The 16,352-nt window shown below is 32.1% G+C and overlaps 2 protein-coding genes across 2 annotated transcripts; one reads left to right on the plus strand and one right to left on the minus strand.

The window, feature by feature from the left end:
- Positions 1-312: 312 nt before the first annotated feature.
- Positions 313-5,072, plus strand: LOC114376798 (uncharacterized GPI-anchored protein At1g61900-like). Its single transcript, XM_028335075.1, has 8 exons — positions 313-621; positions 1,707-1,877; positions 1,978-2,583; positions 2,871-3,116; positions 3,258-3,269; positions 3,539-3,682; positions 3,887-3,931; positions 4,638-5,072. Exons 1-8 carry the CDS (start codon positions 564-566, stop codon positions 4,706-4,708), a joined length of 1,353 nt encoding a protein of 450 aa, XP_028190876.1. The 5' UTR covers positions 313-563; the 3' UTR covers positions 4,709-5,072.
- An 8,900-nt stretch (positions 5,073-13,972) lies between these two features.
- Positions 13,973-14,308, minus strand: LOC114373280. Its single transcript, XM_028330780.1, has one exon. It carries the CDS (start codon positions 14,306-14,308, stop codon positions 13,973-13,975), a length of 336 nt encoding a protein of 111 aa, XP_028186581.1.
- Between the last annotated feature and the right edge of the window lie 2,044 nt (positions 14,309-16,352).

Below are 16,352 nucleotides of genomic sequence, written 5' to 3' on the forward strand. Positions count from 1 at the left end.
ACACTTACTAAAATTGAATTTTTATTTTAAATAAAATAAAATATTTTATAAAGACGAACATTTAAAAAATATATACTTACACAATTAAAAATAGAAAAAAAACTTAAAGATAAAAAAAAATATTTAAGTCTATATATAAGTGAGAGATAAATTTTTCTATTCTATTGTAGGATTGAGTTATATTTAAAGTAGATTCTAAATACATTAAAGAATTATCTATGATGTTAAATATATAAGTAAAAGAAGGGGATTTTGTAAAATAAAATTATAGTAGAATCCGGAAGGGCTTACAGAGAGAAGGAATTAAAAAAGAAAGACAATGGTGGCGTAAATGCGGGTAGCTAAGTGCTAATGGAAATGGTGGGGTCTACTACTCTCTCTTAGACAGCTATTACTGAGTCTGCCAGCCACAGTCCCCACTCTCACTCATAGCTCATTCATTCAATTTCTTTCTTCGCTTCACGCATTACATCATATCATATAACCCTTTTTCGATCCTTCTTCTTCTTCTTCTTCTTTTCTCTACAATGCCACAACCACTCACCTTTTCCTTCTCTCCTTGAATGCTGTTTTCCCTTTTCTGCGCCATGCCCTTCCTCTTCCTCTTCCTTCTGCTTCTCTGTAAGTCCCCTTTTTCTCACTTTCCATCGCTCTTATTTGATCTGTCCTATTATAACTCATGTAAGTGTGCTGAATTCCATTGTTGTGTATTTTGTTTCGGGGAAACAGTGTTTCAGCTAAACTAACTTTGAGCATTGCTCTGGTGTTTAAATAGCATAGATTGTTGATGAAATTTTGTTTGTTTTTAGTTTAATTAATTCTGCTCGCTTGCATTATTTTCTCTAGTTTCGTGGTTGCTATTGCTAGTTTCTAATTTCTAATGTTCAGTATGATGAGAATTGAGAAGGGTTAGTTGTGGCAGCTGCAGCCAGGGTTAGGGTTTTGGAATTGTTTCAGTTTTACTTTCAGAGCTAATTTTCTGTGCAATGTAAAAGAAAGAAAGAAACTCAGGTCATGAATTTTGGTTTCGTACAAATGATGTTGCTGTTTTTGACATGTTATTGGTCTTTAATCATATTAACAAGGGAGCTTGTGTGTTTAGCCCTTATAATATGGAGTTCATCCTCCAAAATTAGTTTACATCATGTTAATCATCAATCGGTACAGTTGGATCCTTGATTTTGGAGACTTAGTATTGCTATGCTAGACAACCACTACGTCCCCCATAAAATTTTAAGAGTGCTGGGCATCATGCTATTGATTGAAGTTTAACTCTATCATGCATTATCATCATCATCCTCTGCTTCAGTTCGACAAATAACTTTGGTATTCGGTTGCATTAATTTTGGATACATATTTAGAAGTGTCAATTGCTGTCGAACAAATTTGGCTGGGTTGGCACTGTAATGTAACAGACAGTTGAAATAGAATGAAATTTGGTGTCTGGAAACTTTTATTGGTGAGAATTAATTAATGTTGAATTGGAGATACGTTTCCATGCTTAAGTACCTTTTAACTATGAGATATGTTCTCACATCACATCCACATGCTTGAACTGCGGCTGCTATTACTCGTAACTCTTTAACACAACAGTGTAATTTTTTGTATGTAATTCCTTGTTTGCCAACTTATGCTAAATGAGTAAGCAAGAGGAAGAAACGTGTACACAAAGGGAAAGATACTCTCTTATTTGTGTTTTGGTGTAGGTACACTTGAATCCCATAGCAGTAATCATCTTCAAGGTCCTGTAAGACTGGATAGCCATGTGGGTACTATGTTCCCCAAACCCTCACCTCTTGGTTCTCCACAACCCTTTCTTCCTCTTGCACCTTCACCTTTGGCTCCATTCACCAATACCACTATCCCAAAGTTATCAGGTTCTTTCCTAGACGACTTTGGTTTTTTTGGGTTTTCAAATGCTTGAATTTGGATGTTCTCTCCCCCTCTCTCTTACTGTCTTATCCATGTATCTTGCAGGACTTTGCACTTTGAACTTTACTACTGCGGAAAGTTTGATAAGTGTGGCAGCAATTGATTGCTGGGAAGTTTTTGCGCCATTTCTGGCTAATGTGATATGTTGCCCCCAATTGGAAGCCACTCTCACAATTCTTATTGGTCAATCCAGTAAACATACCAATGTACTTGCCTTAAACGGGACCGATGCTAAACATTGCCTGGCAGATGTGGAACAAATTTTGATGGGCCAGGGTGCCACTAATAATCTGAAGCAGATATGTTCAATTCATTCTTCAAATCTCACCGAGGCATCTTGCCCAGTAAAAAATGTGAATGATTTTTATGACATGGTGGATACTACTAAACTCCTTACTGCATGTGAGAAAATTGATCCCGTGAAAGAATGCTGCTACCAAATCTGTCAGAATGCTATATTAGAAGCAGCTAAAGCAATTGCATCAAAAGGCTCTGATATTTTGGAAATAGATGCAGCACATGTTCAACCTGAACACTCAAGTCGGGTCAATGATTGTAGAAATGTTGTCCTCCGGTGGTTAGCTAGTAAGCTTGAACCTTCTCATGCCAAGAAAGTTCTTAGAGGACTGTCTAATTGCAACGTGAACAAAGGTCAGTTTGAGTAAAAATGGTATATCATTCCTCTGTGACAAAGGTTGGGTAGATTGTGAGTTGGGCTGTTTTTCCCTTCATGGTTGTATTTTCTCTGTCTATCTATAGATGAAAAACCTTGTCAAATGTGCAATGTTCATCCTGTGATGATTCTAGTAGATTATCTGTAGCTGATTGCTTTAGGTGCCTTCTAATCACTTGGTGATAATTGCTAATGATGCTAATCCTTCTGGCCCCTTAATATTGCCTTTCTTTTACCTAGATTTTCTCTTTGTATTCTGCACCAGTTTGTCCACTGGTTTTCCCTGACACAAAGCAAGTTGCCAAGGGTTGTGTGGATGAGATAAGTAACAAAACAGCATGCTGTAATGCTATGGAAAGCTATGTGTCTCACTTGCAAAAACAGAGCTTCATCACGAACTTGCAAGCGTTGGATTGTGCTGAGACTTTGGCAATGAAAATGAAAAGATCGAATATTACTGCAGATGTTTATGGTCTCTGTCACATAAGCCTTAAAGACTTTTCCCTCCAAGGTTAATTTCTTTTCTCTTTTCTTATTAGTATGCTAAGCTCACACTCAATACCCATAATATTTTATACCTGATGTTAATAATTCTTCTTTTCTCTCTCTCTTATTCAACTTGGTGTGAAAATCGTCAATGTGGATGCTTCAGTTGGAAATCAAGGTAATTCCGCAATGTACATTATGTCAATATAAATTATATGCAAGTGCCATTTTTGGGGGATGGAAGGGGAGGGAAGGAAGGTGAAGGGGGTTCAATTAAGAAAAATTATGTACTTTTGAAATGCATTGTTTATCCATCATTGAAGTCTACTTTAATATGCTCTTCTATTATTGTTCTGCTGAGACATGATCTGCGGCATTATAATTATATTCCCTCTTGCATTAATGTTCTATTGAGAGATGACTTGCTGCATTGTCTACCCCAAACAGAGGCTGGTTGTCTATTACCTAGTTTGCCTTCAGATGCTACATTTGACAGTGTTTCTGGGATCAGCTTCCTCTGTGATCTAAATGATAATATTCCAGCTCCTTGGCCTTCTACATCTCAACTGACTTCTTCATCATGCAATAAATGTACGTATACCCTGTTGAAAATTTATATAATTATAAGAGGAGAACTGTTCTTTATTTATTTATTTATTTTCATTCATCGAAAGAAGAAAATCCTTTTATTTTGGATTATTTTTAGCTTCACAATTTTCATTTTAATTCATTTTTATGTGAAATGCTATAATTCTTTTGTAAACTTTTGATAATTCTTCATTGTTGGAATTGCAGCTATCAACATCCCTGCTCTTCCTGCAGCAGCATCAAGTCAAAGTTGTAAGAGAACCTTTTCTAGTTGTATTGTTTGTTCACTAATCTATGAAGTTTTCAAACACTGTTTAAAATTTAAACTAGAATATATGCTTGTGATAAATATCTGGGTGTTCAAGTTATATTACGATGAAGTGATGAACTATATGTTTCCTTAAAAGAAAAGAAGATTGCACGGGCATTCATGTATCACATTGAATCAGTTTTGAGGGGAAAACTACCTGATCCAACCTAATTGGTTTTCTTACAATATCATTCAATGATTTGGTTTCAAAATGTAAATCCTGTCCATCTTAAATTGTTGTTTTGAATTGAATTGGTTTTTCAGTTTTTCTTTTAAAAAAATTCATATATAAATTCTTCAAAATATAGAAATCTAATTTCATCAAAATACATCATGTACAAGGCTAAGATTATTTATAAAAATACACTAAATACAGGTTCAAAATTAATTGCCAATCGTATATATATTATCAAATTTGAAACCCACAACCCAATCTATTTAATTATTTTTTTGGTTTTTCAGTTTATTCACAATTTTTGGAGTTTTTTATTTCTTCAGTTTTAATTGGATTGATTGGTTTGGATACCTCTAGTAGATTGGAACTGTTAGCCATACTACCGAATAACACCATATCCTGGCATACAATGATCTCAGCATCTCTATTTATTTGGTTTCAACCACTAACTGACTGTATTTTATGTTCTGCAGGCCTTTACAGCCATGACATTCTGTTCTCTGTGCTTGTTGCTTTGTTGTTTCTCTTGATGACGACCATGTAATCATATGAGGGTTTCCTTGTTAAATGAAGCTTTCCTAGTTCTTCAACAAGGATAGTTTTTGCACGTGTAGTATGGCAAAGGTTAATTAATTGCGACCGGTTCTATGAGAAAGAAATGTCAGTTGGAGGTGATGTCCAATTTGTTTCGGATCTTATTGATTCATGATTCTTCTTGTGTGCTTGTGTAATAAATTTTTTGTATATAGAAAATCTAGAAACCGTAGGTTATACAGGAACTTATTGAGATTGATATGTAAACCTGGATTGCAGTCGGAGAAGGTTTTGTAATCATACATTTGAAGTAGTATAGGAATTTCCAGTGCTAGAAGTGTTCTTTATCTTCAATATAGAATCTTCTACCATCATCATCTTGCCACCTCTTAAGTGTTTAAGGTCTGTCCCAAACTCCAATTTCATAGTTAAGCATGAAAGCTCTAATTTCTCGCCCTTTTCAGCAATGAGATAATATTAAACATTCATTGATGCACTTTTCCATTTTAATTCTCAATAAATTGTGGGTCAGAGACTCGATTCCTGTGTAGTTTTGTCAGGGTTGTAACCAGTATCTCTTGGCTTTAACAGTAATAAACAGACGAATCATAATTTTGGGAAGTAAGAAAGTAAAAACTCTTGATCAACACATCGGGGCAATTCACTACACTTGCATTATCTCATCATGTACGTACGAATGTTCTAACCTGAAGGCTGATGCAAGGAGTGTTGTGTTCAGTTCCACAATGTTTTTTGTGTTAAAATTTGAGAAGACTCTTAGCTCTGCTGATGACTGAGAGTGAGACCAGAGTTTCTAATGAAAACTGAGGACCCTTGTCAGAACATGATTAATAACATCAGCGGTTTTGTTAAAAAGAAAGCTACACTCGTTACTATTAACGGGGTTGGGTTTAGCAGAAGAATTAAGGATATGTTTGTATGCATTTTTCTAAAAGTACTTCTAAGGGAAAAGATAAGAAGAGAAAAGGAAAGTAATTTTTTTTATAAGCTAAAATAAGTTTTTTATTAGTTAATCATTGATTAATTTGTACAATTTTTCTTATATAGTTTCTTTTAAAGATGAAAAGACATTTATAAATTAATTAATGGAGAACTGATTTTAATTTGTGAAAAAATTCATTTTTTTTCCTGTAGAATTGTTTCTTGAGAAGTTTATTCAAATAAATTATAAGAAGTTTCCCATTTAATAGACACTTATCACTATCAACAAGTTTCGAATTCCCTTATTAGAAAAAAAAAACAAACATACATTCACATTTAATAGCTGATCATGCCTTGAATAGGATTACATCCAAAGGAAAATATTTTGAGGGGAAAAAAGCTAGACTCATCAATGATCCCATATGAATACATGCTAGAAACTCTTAACGCAGCCATTGCACATGAATTCATCGTGTAAAGAGCTATCTCGTCATTGGGTTTCATAAATTCATGAACTTATACGAAAATCTGTGGGAGTGACATCCACCAAGCCGAACTATAACCCATATCCTCTGCAAAACCACCTATCTCCTTCAAAAGACCACCTTGCTCATTCCAAATTCTTCTACACGCTACTTTCTTCGTATGCACTGTAATTATCCTCCTCTTAATGCTAAGCCCGCCTCTTAGTGTACTTCAAGATTTGAAGCACATGAAAATGGGTTCTTCTAAAAAAATAGTTATTTTTACTTTATTTGTACACAAGCCAGTTAAAAGAACAATTGCTGATAAATAGGTAAACACATTCGAAGCAAAACCAACAGAGAGAGAGAGAGAGATATCCTATGTGATTCACAATCTTGCCTTCCATCAAGGCAAAATGACCAAGGTAGAACATAGGATATCCAATATTTATTCAACAATATAGTGCAAGATTACACATTGATCAAAATGATGAAGAATTCTGCCAAATGACTTAACAAGATGTAATTTAAAATTAGTTTCATAAGTCAACTTGGAAGCTCTGTATTTAAATATTTTAGATCTTTGAATGCTATTCAAGACTATTTTAATTAAGCTAGTACATCAAACAAGTTAAAATCATACTTTGGGAGAGTTTTAAAAAGACTTTTCTCTTGGTTCTTGGGGGCACACCAGTGTTGCTCTAGGACAAGAGAAGTAAGGAACTTGTAGACACTCAAGAATCTTCATTTCTTGAATCTCATAGAGTTTCTATTGACCTTCTTTTCCTCTTATTTTAATTTAATGTGCATTTTTTTCAATACTTACTTTCATTACGTGGTTGTTCCTTTGCTTATTGATTTCATGACTTAACCACTCATGGATGGTTTTAGATTCACTTGTACAATTGGAAAAATAGTAGTTGGATTGGAAATTGAGTCCCTCACCGTGTATGCTGTTAGTCTAGGAATAAGTGATGATGTGCATGTGGTCTCAGAGAATTCTTGAACTACAATACATCCCTGCATTTAGGAGAATCAAGAAATTGAAATCTTGAGTCAAGGAATTGAATTTTAACTAATTTAGTGAATTTGACCATTAATGAAGGTAATAAGGTGTTTGAGTTAAGATCTATTAAAGAGTAGCTGGGGAAATTTGAGTCAAATCAACCCCTAACTCATTTTTCATTATTGAATCCTAATTGGTATTGTGTTCTCAATTTTAGATAAAAAGTTAGTTCTTTTGTGTCATTTTTTGTTTTTAAATTTTAGAATTTTGTCTAATTTAATAATGAGTTAGTCCAACGAATTTGATACTTGAAACTGATCTCAATAGTGTGAAATAGTGTCAATTTAGAACACTTAGCAAAATATAAAAAAAAGTCATTAATAAATTTTTTTGACCCATCCATCTGTACTGTTGTAGTTGGTATGTATATTCCTATAACCTTTTTTTTCGCAATATTTATGAACAGTAATGTTGCTATTTATCAGTCCTTGATGCCCATATAAAACAGAGTAATCTCTTCACGTTCCTGATAATGTTAGTTAAAATAAAGAGAAAGAAGGTTTAAATCGTACTGCTAACAAAAATTTATAAATAACATTGATCGATAAAAAAAATAAAGTAATAAAATTAAAAATGATCAAAATTAAAGTTTGCAGTGTCATGAACAAAGCTGTGAGCTACTTGGTGTATAACTTTACTCAAATCAAACTGAAAATGCTTAAAATAAAAAATTAAATAAAGGTTATCAAAGGACTATTTTTCATACATTTAACAGATTTTTAATAAAGGGCTCAAACATATTTTTGATTTTTGATATATATTTGATTTTTATTTTTTATCTCTGATAAATTTTTTATTTTTATTTTTGATTCTTAATATTTGAAAAGTTTATCTTTCAATCCTATTGTTAGGATTTCTTCTTAATAACCGTCAATTTTTTGAAATATTGTTTAATTACTTTGTGAGATAGGAATCTTTAACCTTTAATTATTAATGTTATTATTCAAATTAATACTAATAATAAATAATACGCTTTCGGGAATGTCTTGGTTTGTATTTTTGGAACGTTGTTAATGTGGTATCAGGCGGGTATCGGTTATGGATTTGGTGTGGGGTACATACTGTTATTATTTGTATCTAGTCTTATACTTGTGTTGCAGACTTAACATGTCTAATCTTGATTCTGGTTCACACTTTATTTAATAAACTAAAACACACTTTTTTCTCTCTTATAATATTCAATTCGTAATTTTTATATTTTTATAATGGTTAAATGTTAATTTTGATATAACTATTAATATTGACATATACTTATGTAAAATGTTAAGATGATGTTATGTGACAATAAATTAAATAAAGTGAAAAATAAAAAATATCTTAATAAAACTTTAACCTATAATTTTTTAAATGAACGAATGAACCATGTTTTTTGTTTTTTTGGGTTGATACTGGAAATAATATTTGTTATATATCATCGCATCATAAATTATTAATTTTTTTATTTAATTATATAAATTTATAAATTAAATTTTTATTGAATATATAAAGCTTTTTAATTTTATTTTATACAATTTTACATATTTTAATTTCAAATAGTTTACATATTTTCATTTTAATATAAATTTATAAAACTTTAATAAGAAATCAGTGTTCTTATTTTTTCCTATTTATTATGTTATATAATTTATACAAATTATGTAAATTTATTTTAATATATAAACTATTTTTATTCTAATTATATTAATGAATATAATTACATGAATTCATACAAAAATTATTTATATAAATCATTTTATGTAATTATTTATTTTAACATGTAATTTTTTTCTAATTTTTAAATAATTTACATGTTAATATAAATTTAAGAAATTTGTATAAATTACATAAAATAATTTGTGCAAATAACTTATATATTAATTTACGTAATATAACTTATATATTGTAATTTATTTTTTTATTACTCATCAAAAACGTATTTTTTAATTTATAAATTTTATAATTAGATAAAAAAAATTAATAACTCATGATGTGATAATACAATATTTTAAAAGATAAATGACTAAATTAAAATTTTTAAAAAGATGAAATTAAACTTTTTAAAAAAATAAAAAACTGATCAACTTAACTGGGAATTTGATTCGTGACAAATTCAATTAAGTATTTAGATCGTTTATGTGATTGATTTAATAGAAATCGGTTAACTTATTTTGCCAATAAAAAAAAATCAGTTAACTTAACTTTCAACCAATAAAAACTAGTAACTTAATCTAAATGACTCAGCTCAAGTAGGCCACTGAAAAATGTCTTTCTCATATATTCAACTTAGTTTTTAGAGGATTTTCAAACTATTATGAACACTTGAGTTTTGTTTTGGCAAAACCTAATAAAAACAAAAACCAAAAGCAGTAAACCAGATCATAATATAAAGATTGGAATAAGGGAGATTAACACAAGATATACCTAGTTCAGCCAATGAGGCTTACATCTACGAGAAAGGACAATTACACTGTTTTATAGTCACCAAGATCTTCTATACAATAGAGTCTTTTTCCACGACTTTCTTGTCTCTTCTCTTTTCTATATATAAAGGAATTTTCTCTAAGAATCCCAAGCCTTCTATATGTTGCTCATGCCCTCAATCTTTATGTTTTCCTCTAAGTTGTAGAAGTAGATAACATACACTACATAGTTACATGTATCACCGCTTATGACCCCCTCAACAGAGGACTTCGTTATACAAGTTTTCTGTGCCCAGTAATTAACAGCTTGTCAATTATTTCACAAAATAACTTGCTAACTAATTTTGAGACAAATTTCATAGTTCTCCACCTTGTCTCTAAACCAAAGAATTCCTTTGTTAAATTGCACTCCCACTTATGAATTATGCTTCAGAGAATCCAATCAAGTGCAAGAAATGTTTACACATTTCCTGAGTTAGTGTCCTCATGAATGCATAAGTAGGATTGTCTTCTAATGCCTTCTCCACCTAAACCTCATTTTTCTCAATAACATCTCCGATAAAAATGAATTCCAACATCGATATGCAATTTTATCTCGCGTGATCCACTTGATGTTTTAAGAGATGTATTGCACTTTGGCTATCACAACAAATTGCTATGTTGTTCTGCATAATTCTCAATTCACCCATCACCCTGTTATGAAGCAGCCCATACACAGCACAGACCAAGACAAGGAATTATCAGACAAAGAGGAAACAACCATGCAACCAAGGAGCAAGAGGCAGAGCACCAGGCCACAATACCTGAAGGATTTCATAACTAACTCTGACAAGGGTTGCTGAGTGGGTGCGTGAGTAGTGGCTAGGGAATGTCCTGTCTGCTATAGAGGCATCTTTCTGTTAGGATAATCCCACAATCCGTTAGTGCTAGCATCTTCTAGGATCTGCAGAAGAAATAGCTTGAATTAGAATAGCATTTCATTGCCTATAAATAACAAACTCATGTAATGCAAATTCAAGCGGAAATATAATCAGAAATTCCCTCTCTTAATCTCTCTTTTCTGGAGGTCTCCTAGTCCTCGAATTCTAGAAATATAACAACTCCTTTAAGCCATTACATTTACAAGGTCCAAATCAGGCTTGCTATGTACGAAATCATACCATACATACTACTTTTGAATCCACTTCATAAGAAATTGTATCTGCATCCTCCTTCTTTCTTTATCTGTCCTTAGTGCTTGACAGACAAAGGATTTATAAAGATGCCTCAAGGGAGTTGTCACGGGTTTAGACTTGTGCATTCAAACCTCTCAACAAATTTCTTAAAATGTTTATGTTGAAACACGCACAATTCCCTTTTTTATGTGTCTCTAACTATTTCCATACCTAAAATTCCTTTGGCTTCTCTAAGCTCCTTCATTTCAAACTTATAATTAAACTCGAATTTGAGTATGTCAATGTTTTCCTTCGTTGAACCAGCTATCAGGATCTTATCCACATACACAATTAATTGTAATAGCTTATTCTCATGAACCCCATCCTCATCGTGAACTCATCATCATACCTTTTATTGTCCTTAGCAAATCCTTCAAGTTGTTCCGCTTATATGGTTACTTTGAGATCACCATCAAGAAATGTTGTTTGTACATCTAATTGATTTTTCAAGTTGTACTAATTGACTTTGACTATAGATAATAATATCCTCATAAAACAATGTTTGACCATTGGAAAAAAAAAAGATTTCATTAAAATTTACGCCTTCAACTTCAGTAAAACCCCTTGCCACAAAATTGCCTTAAATCTGACGTCTTGAAATTAAATTTTAAAAAAAAATCAATAATAAAAATATATATTTGGAGTTACTCCTGGAATAACTTGATCTCCTGTCTTTCTCTATATCTATTTATCTATGCAGAAATTTAATATATACCACGCAATGATTAAGTTGATAATAAGAACAGTTTTAATAAGACTGAGAGGAAGTAGTATGCAATAGAACATATGGTATCGTGCACACTAACAGGTGAAGTTAAAATTTGTTGTTAAGAGGATCCATTCTCATTTTGATGTGTAGTGTCATAAATCAATGTCATGAAAATTGAAATCACCCTCATGAGGCACGAGAGCTGAGAATATTCATGCCCCACAATTGACTTTGGTCAGATTCAAACCCTCCAAAAACGTGAAAGCATGCTACCCCGCTAATAATGGTGGGGTGGGGTGTTGAAACAAAAGAGCTGTTCTTTTCAAAGAAATGTGTGCTATGCATGAACCGCGCGGGTCTTCCATGTCCTTTCAGATTCATAGCTACCTAATTTTTGTTCAAACAAAATTAATTAATCAATTGGTTAATTTGCGTTACAATTAAGGAATGATCCAAGGAAGGAAAGTTTAGAGTTCTTTGAAGAATCCAAAAGGGTGTTTAATAATGAAGTCCTCCCTAGTGAAAAAAATTACAAATAAAGTAGTCCTTGATGATCAGGGTCAAAATTGTGCAAGTTACCGAAATTTTCTCACAAGGGACGATTCTTAATTGAGAAAATAAAAAAGATGTCGCAAGATTTACTAGCCAGGTTGGGTTCTTCCAAGACCCATAGGTGCAATTGCTTGCAGAAACCTGTACATAACTAATTATTTAATATAGGAGAGTGTACAGAAGTAGTTGCTGGATCACAAAGGTAGTGTAGTGGAAGGTGTATTTGACGAGTTGACTCTTTTCTCCAATAATCACCAGTTATTATTGTCATTAATGCCTGCACTTACTTTCACACCTAGTTTTTTTTTATTATACTTATTTTTCTAAAATCAACTTTGGATCTTAATCAGAAAGAAAGAATCCTAACTTGCAGGCATGTTTACCGGGTAAGTGTTTTTAGATTAAGAATTAGGACTTCTATTAATCAGGTTCATGCTCCATAGACAGAGAGTGAGAGAGAAGTATCTAAGAAATTATGTAGTACATTATCCAGAATTAGATAGGAGAAATTCTTAGCGGCAATATAACTTGAGTGATACACTTTTAATTTAATACTATTATAGAATGTAAGTCCAATTGTTGAGCTAGATAGTGCCTAGCTAACTATCTTAGGCAACGGAATAAAAGAAAAATACCAATTAGTTGAGGATTTTCCTACCCATAAGCTAGAACCTCCTATTTTTTTACAATTGAGTAATGAATAAACTACTAATATGGTCCCCCATTATCACCCTCTTTCCTAATAAACCACCAATTATAATATCCTTTGACTTGATTGATTAGAATTAATGAACGTTCTTATTTGGGGAAGTTTGTGATTGTCTCTATTACTAATATATTATGGGACACAAGTTGAGATAAAATGTACAATGAATTAGAAAGTCTTTCCCTCATGTTCTTATTGTATCAGCACAATGTGTTCCAGATTTGATGTGGCTTAGGATGTTATTTAGTATTTTACATAACAATGCCTAATCAAATAGCAGATGGCAGATAATATCAGAAACTTAACTACTGCACCGTCCACACCCAATGTCATAACGTGTCGTTTTCATGATTATTACTCATCAAATTTGTTGTCTGTCACTTGTGTATACCACATCAGCATCTGCAGTATTTCAAGACTTCTTTAATTCAAAGTGTACGTTACAATGTAACAGAAGAAAAAGGGTAAGTCCACCATAAAAATAAAAATAAAAAAGAAGAAAAGGGTAATTTTCATTTCAAGTATTTAATTTTCATTTAAATTTTTTATAAAATGATATGACTGCAGTGTGCCAGAGGGAATTGTAAGACTTTGCAGTCCCCCCAAATTTCACAATTTTTCACATATGCCAAAGTTTCTACAGATTTTAACACAAGACAAAAGATAATTAATGAAAAATGATATAAAGGGATGATTACTAAAAGCGTAAAGAGTTTACCTATATAATATGTCGATCACAGCTTAAAATGCAAAAGATTTGTCTTTATAGATGTCTTATATTTAGTTGTGTCCAATGTCTTAATTTGATTAAAATCATTACAACCTTTCTATTATTTCATGTTTCTTAATTTATAGATATTTAATACTAATATTTATTGCTACCCTGCTCTCTTCCAAACTTGACAATTCATTTTAGCAAAAGACCTTTTTCCACCGCAAGTGAGTGCAATAAAGAATCGTAATTGACAACAGACAGAAATTGCCGTGTCATCTTCTTCTGCACAAGAGTTCAGAATCTGAAAGTACCAAAAGAGAGAAAGATGGAAAAAGAGGAACAACTCAATAGATCTTCATGCAAAACTGATTATGATTTCACTCTTTGTATAGACTAAAGAAAACTGGAGAGAAAAAACACATAAAAAATAGGACAGAAATTAACATGACATTGTATTGCATAAAACATGAGTTTCCTAGTAAAATGTTTACACATAGATACACATCATCAATTAATAAGAGGAGGAAGGGTTATGAGGGTTTGAGATTGTCTTCCTCGGTTGAAGAGTCTCTTCCATGTTTTGATTTGACTCATAACATGTCCATGAAAGCCAAGTCTAGCAGCAGATACACCTGACAAAATTCTCCTCCTGAGCCTCCTTAACCTTTTTCCAATCTTCACCTTCAACTTAGAGATTCTGATTCTAAGGCACGATGGCTTTCTACGTGAATCTGCTTTCTCCAACACTTTGTGGATCAAAAACTGTGCCCTTCTATGGATTATGTCTTCAGGGTCTTCCTTGTCCACCTTTGAGTAACCATAAGGCCTTCTACACAGAGCCATTTTTTCTTCAAAAAGAGTCTAAACCTTGAGTGAGAGAGTGAAAGAGAAAGAGGACTATATGGTAAGCATAAAAGGTTTTCAAAGTAATATTTATAGTATGGTTTTGGCTGGTGGTGTTAAACTATGGGGTGGGGGCCCATATGAAGGATGTCATACATGGTGATGAAGCAGATCATGTGCACTAATTTTTTTTGTTGAAAAATAATGGCCATGATGACTGTGCCTGAACTGGCCTAGCTATATCATTTTGTCAAAATTAAACCTTGTCCTCAAATAGAAACTGCCTTGGAAAATAGGACCTTCATTCAACCATAATCAATTAATCATTAAATTGTGGTGCCACCCCAAGTGTAAATTTGCATGAATGCTGCCTTTCTTTGGTTTGTATTTTGGCTACTGAGAAAAACCTGCATGAAATGTGTCCAAAATTTGTGCCTTTATTTCTAATATCATTATATCAACCAATAATTTCAGCCAAAGTTTTAAAAATTAGTCTATAATTATAATTTCGATCATAATATCAAAGTTTTTGTCTTTATGATAGGTGCAAATACTCTGATGATAATATGCTAAGAAATATGATTTCAGAAAATTTCTACCATAACGTAAAAGTTTTCGACATCTTTACAGTATGTGTCAACGTAAAAGTTCAGATATCATATTTAGAAAATATATTTCTATATGGGAGAAAACTAGTAAAACTGAAAATGCTATTAAATTGAATAAAAGCCAAGTATAAGATGTTATCATCACGCCTTTGTATATGCTAACAAATTAATCACAAACTAACTACTAATCTCCTATTAGATCACAATTTAAAACATTTATCCCATGAGCTCTCAGGGAATCAGGCTCAGCCACTATTTTTTTTTTCTAATTGTTCAGTTTGTATTGAAAGTCGGAAAGGGGAAGTTTCTAAATCATTTTAATTGAACACTGTGACGTGGGATTAAACTTTTGTGTGGCAAGGAAGTAAAAGGAGGGACCTTATTGACGTCCTGGGGAAAAGGTTTAGTTATATGTGCAATAATACTAATTAAACAATGGTACGTTGACCACAATAATTGTCAGTTATTTATTGATAAATTATTTTGATTTATATAATAATATTACTAATAAAAAAGTATTTGAGATTCGCCGATAATATTCTTAACTTAACGTTGCATATTTACATTTGAAGATATGTAAAATGATTTAAAAATTATATAACCAAATCAATAATTAATTGTTATGCATTTGTGTTGTTTTCTAACATCAATTCTTAGATAAGTTTGTAAGTAAATGAAAATTATATTATTTATAAATAAGTTAATATTTGTTAATAAATAAATAAAACTATGAAGGCACTGCATGTTAACGGGTAGCTGTATCATCTTGTAGATGTGGTGTGAATAGCCTTTGTAATATCACACCGACTAGAAGAAGAAGCATCACGTTGCCAATGAAGAGGATCTCTATAATTATTCTTCTGAAATTCAATCATTCATTGATTGCTGCGCTAGCTAGTTGCATTCTTTTTTCTTGTGATGGAAGCTCTTAAGTCAAAGAAGCTTCTTGAGTCAAAGAGCAAGGAGACAAGCACGAGCCTTGCACAGTAGAGAACAGACCAAATTTCCACCGGGGTGGGGTGGGGGGGGGGGGGGGGGGGTCTTTGAATTTGATTGGTACATTCGTACTTTATTTAGCAAGACTTCTTAAAGCAAAAAATAATGATTGAAAATTACTAAAAATTATCGTTAATTAAGGAAAAAATTGTAAAACAATTGCACAAACAACACACAAAACTTGGCATATATATATTTACTGACCCAAAGAAAATATCTCACTATTTTTATATATATATTTGATGTGAAATATGTATTGTATTAAAATAAAAAACATGATTCGTTATTTGTAAAGTACTATGATTTAGTATTGTAACACAACCGGCCTAACTACAATCCTTTAGGAAACTATATAATCAAACAGTACTCGCCTCTTATCAGATCTAGATAACCAAGGATTAACATTGCATTGGCAATAAGGCAACCCATGAATTCTATGT

The sequence above is a fragment of the Glycine soja genome, chromosome 11 (genome assembly GCF_004193775.1).
Source record: "Glycine soja cultivar W05 chromosome 11, ASM419377v2, whole genome shotgun sequence".
Lineage (NCBI taxonomy): Eukaryota > Viridiplantae > Streptophyta > Magnoliopsida > Fabales > Fabaceae > Glycine > Glycine soja.

Bases quoted from the DNA above. Each gene is read 5' to 3' on its own strand.
- LOC114373280 (XM_028330780.1), bottom strand. From the start codon at position 14,308: ATGGCTCTGTGTAGAAGGCCTTATGGTTACTCAAAGGTGGACAAGGAA.
- LOC114376798 (XM_028335075.1), top strand. From the start codon at position 564: ATGCTGTTTTCCCTTTTCTGCGCCATGCCCTTCCTCTTCCTCTTCCTT. The intron at 622-1,706 runs GTAAGTCCCCTT...GTTTTGGTGTAG, and splicing joins CCTCTTCCTTCTGCTTCTCT to GTACACTTGAATCCCATAGC. The intron at 3,932-4,637 runs GTAAGAGAACCT...TATGTTCTGCAG, and splicing joins AGCAGCATCAAGTCAAAGTT to GCCTTTACAGCCATGACATT.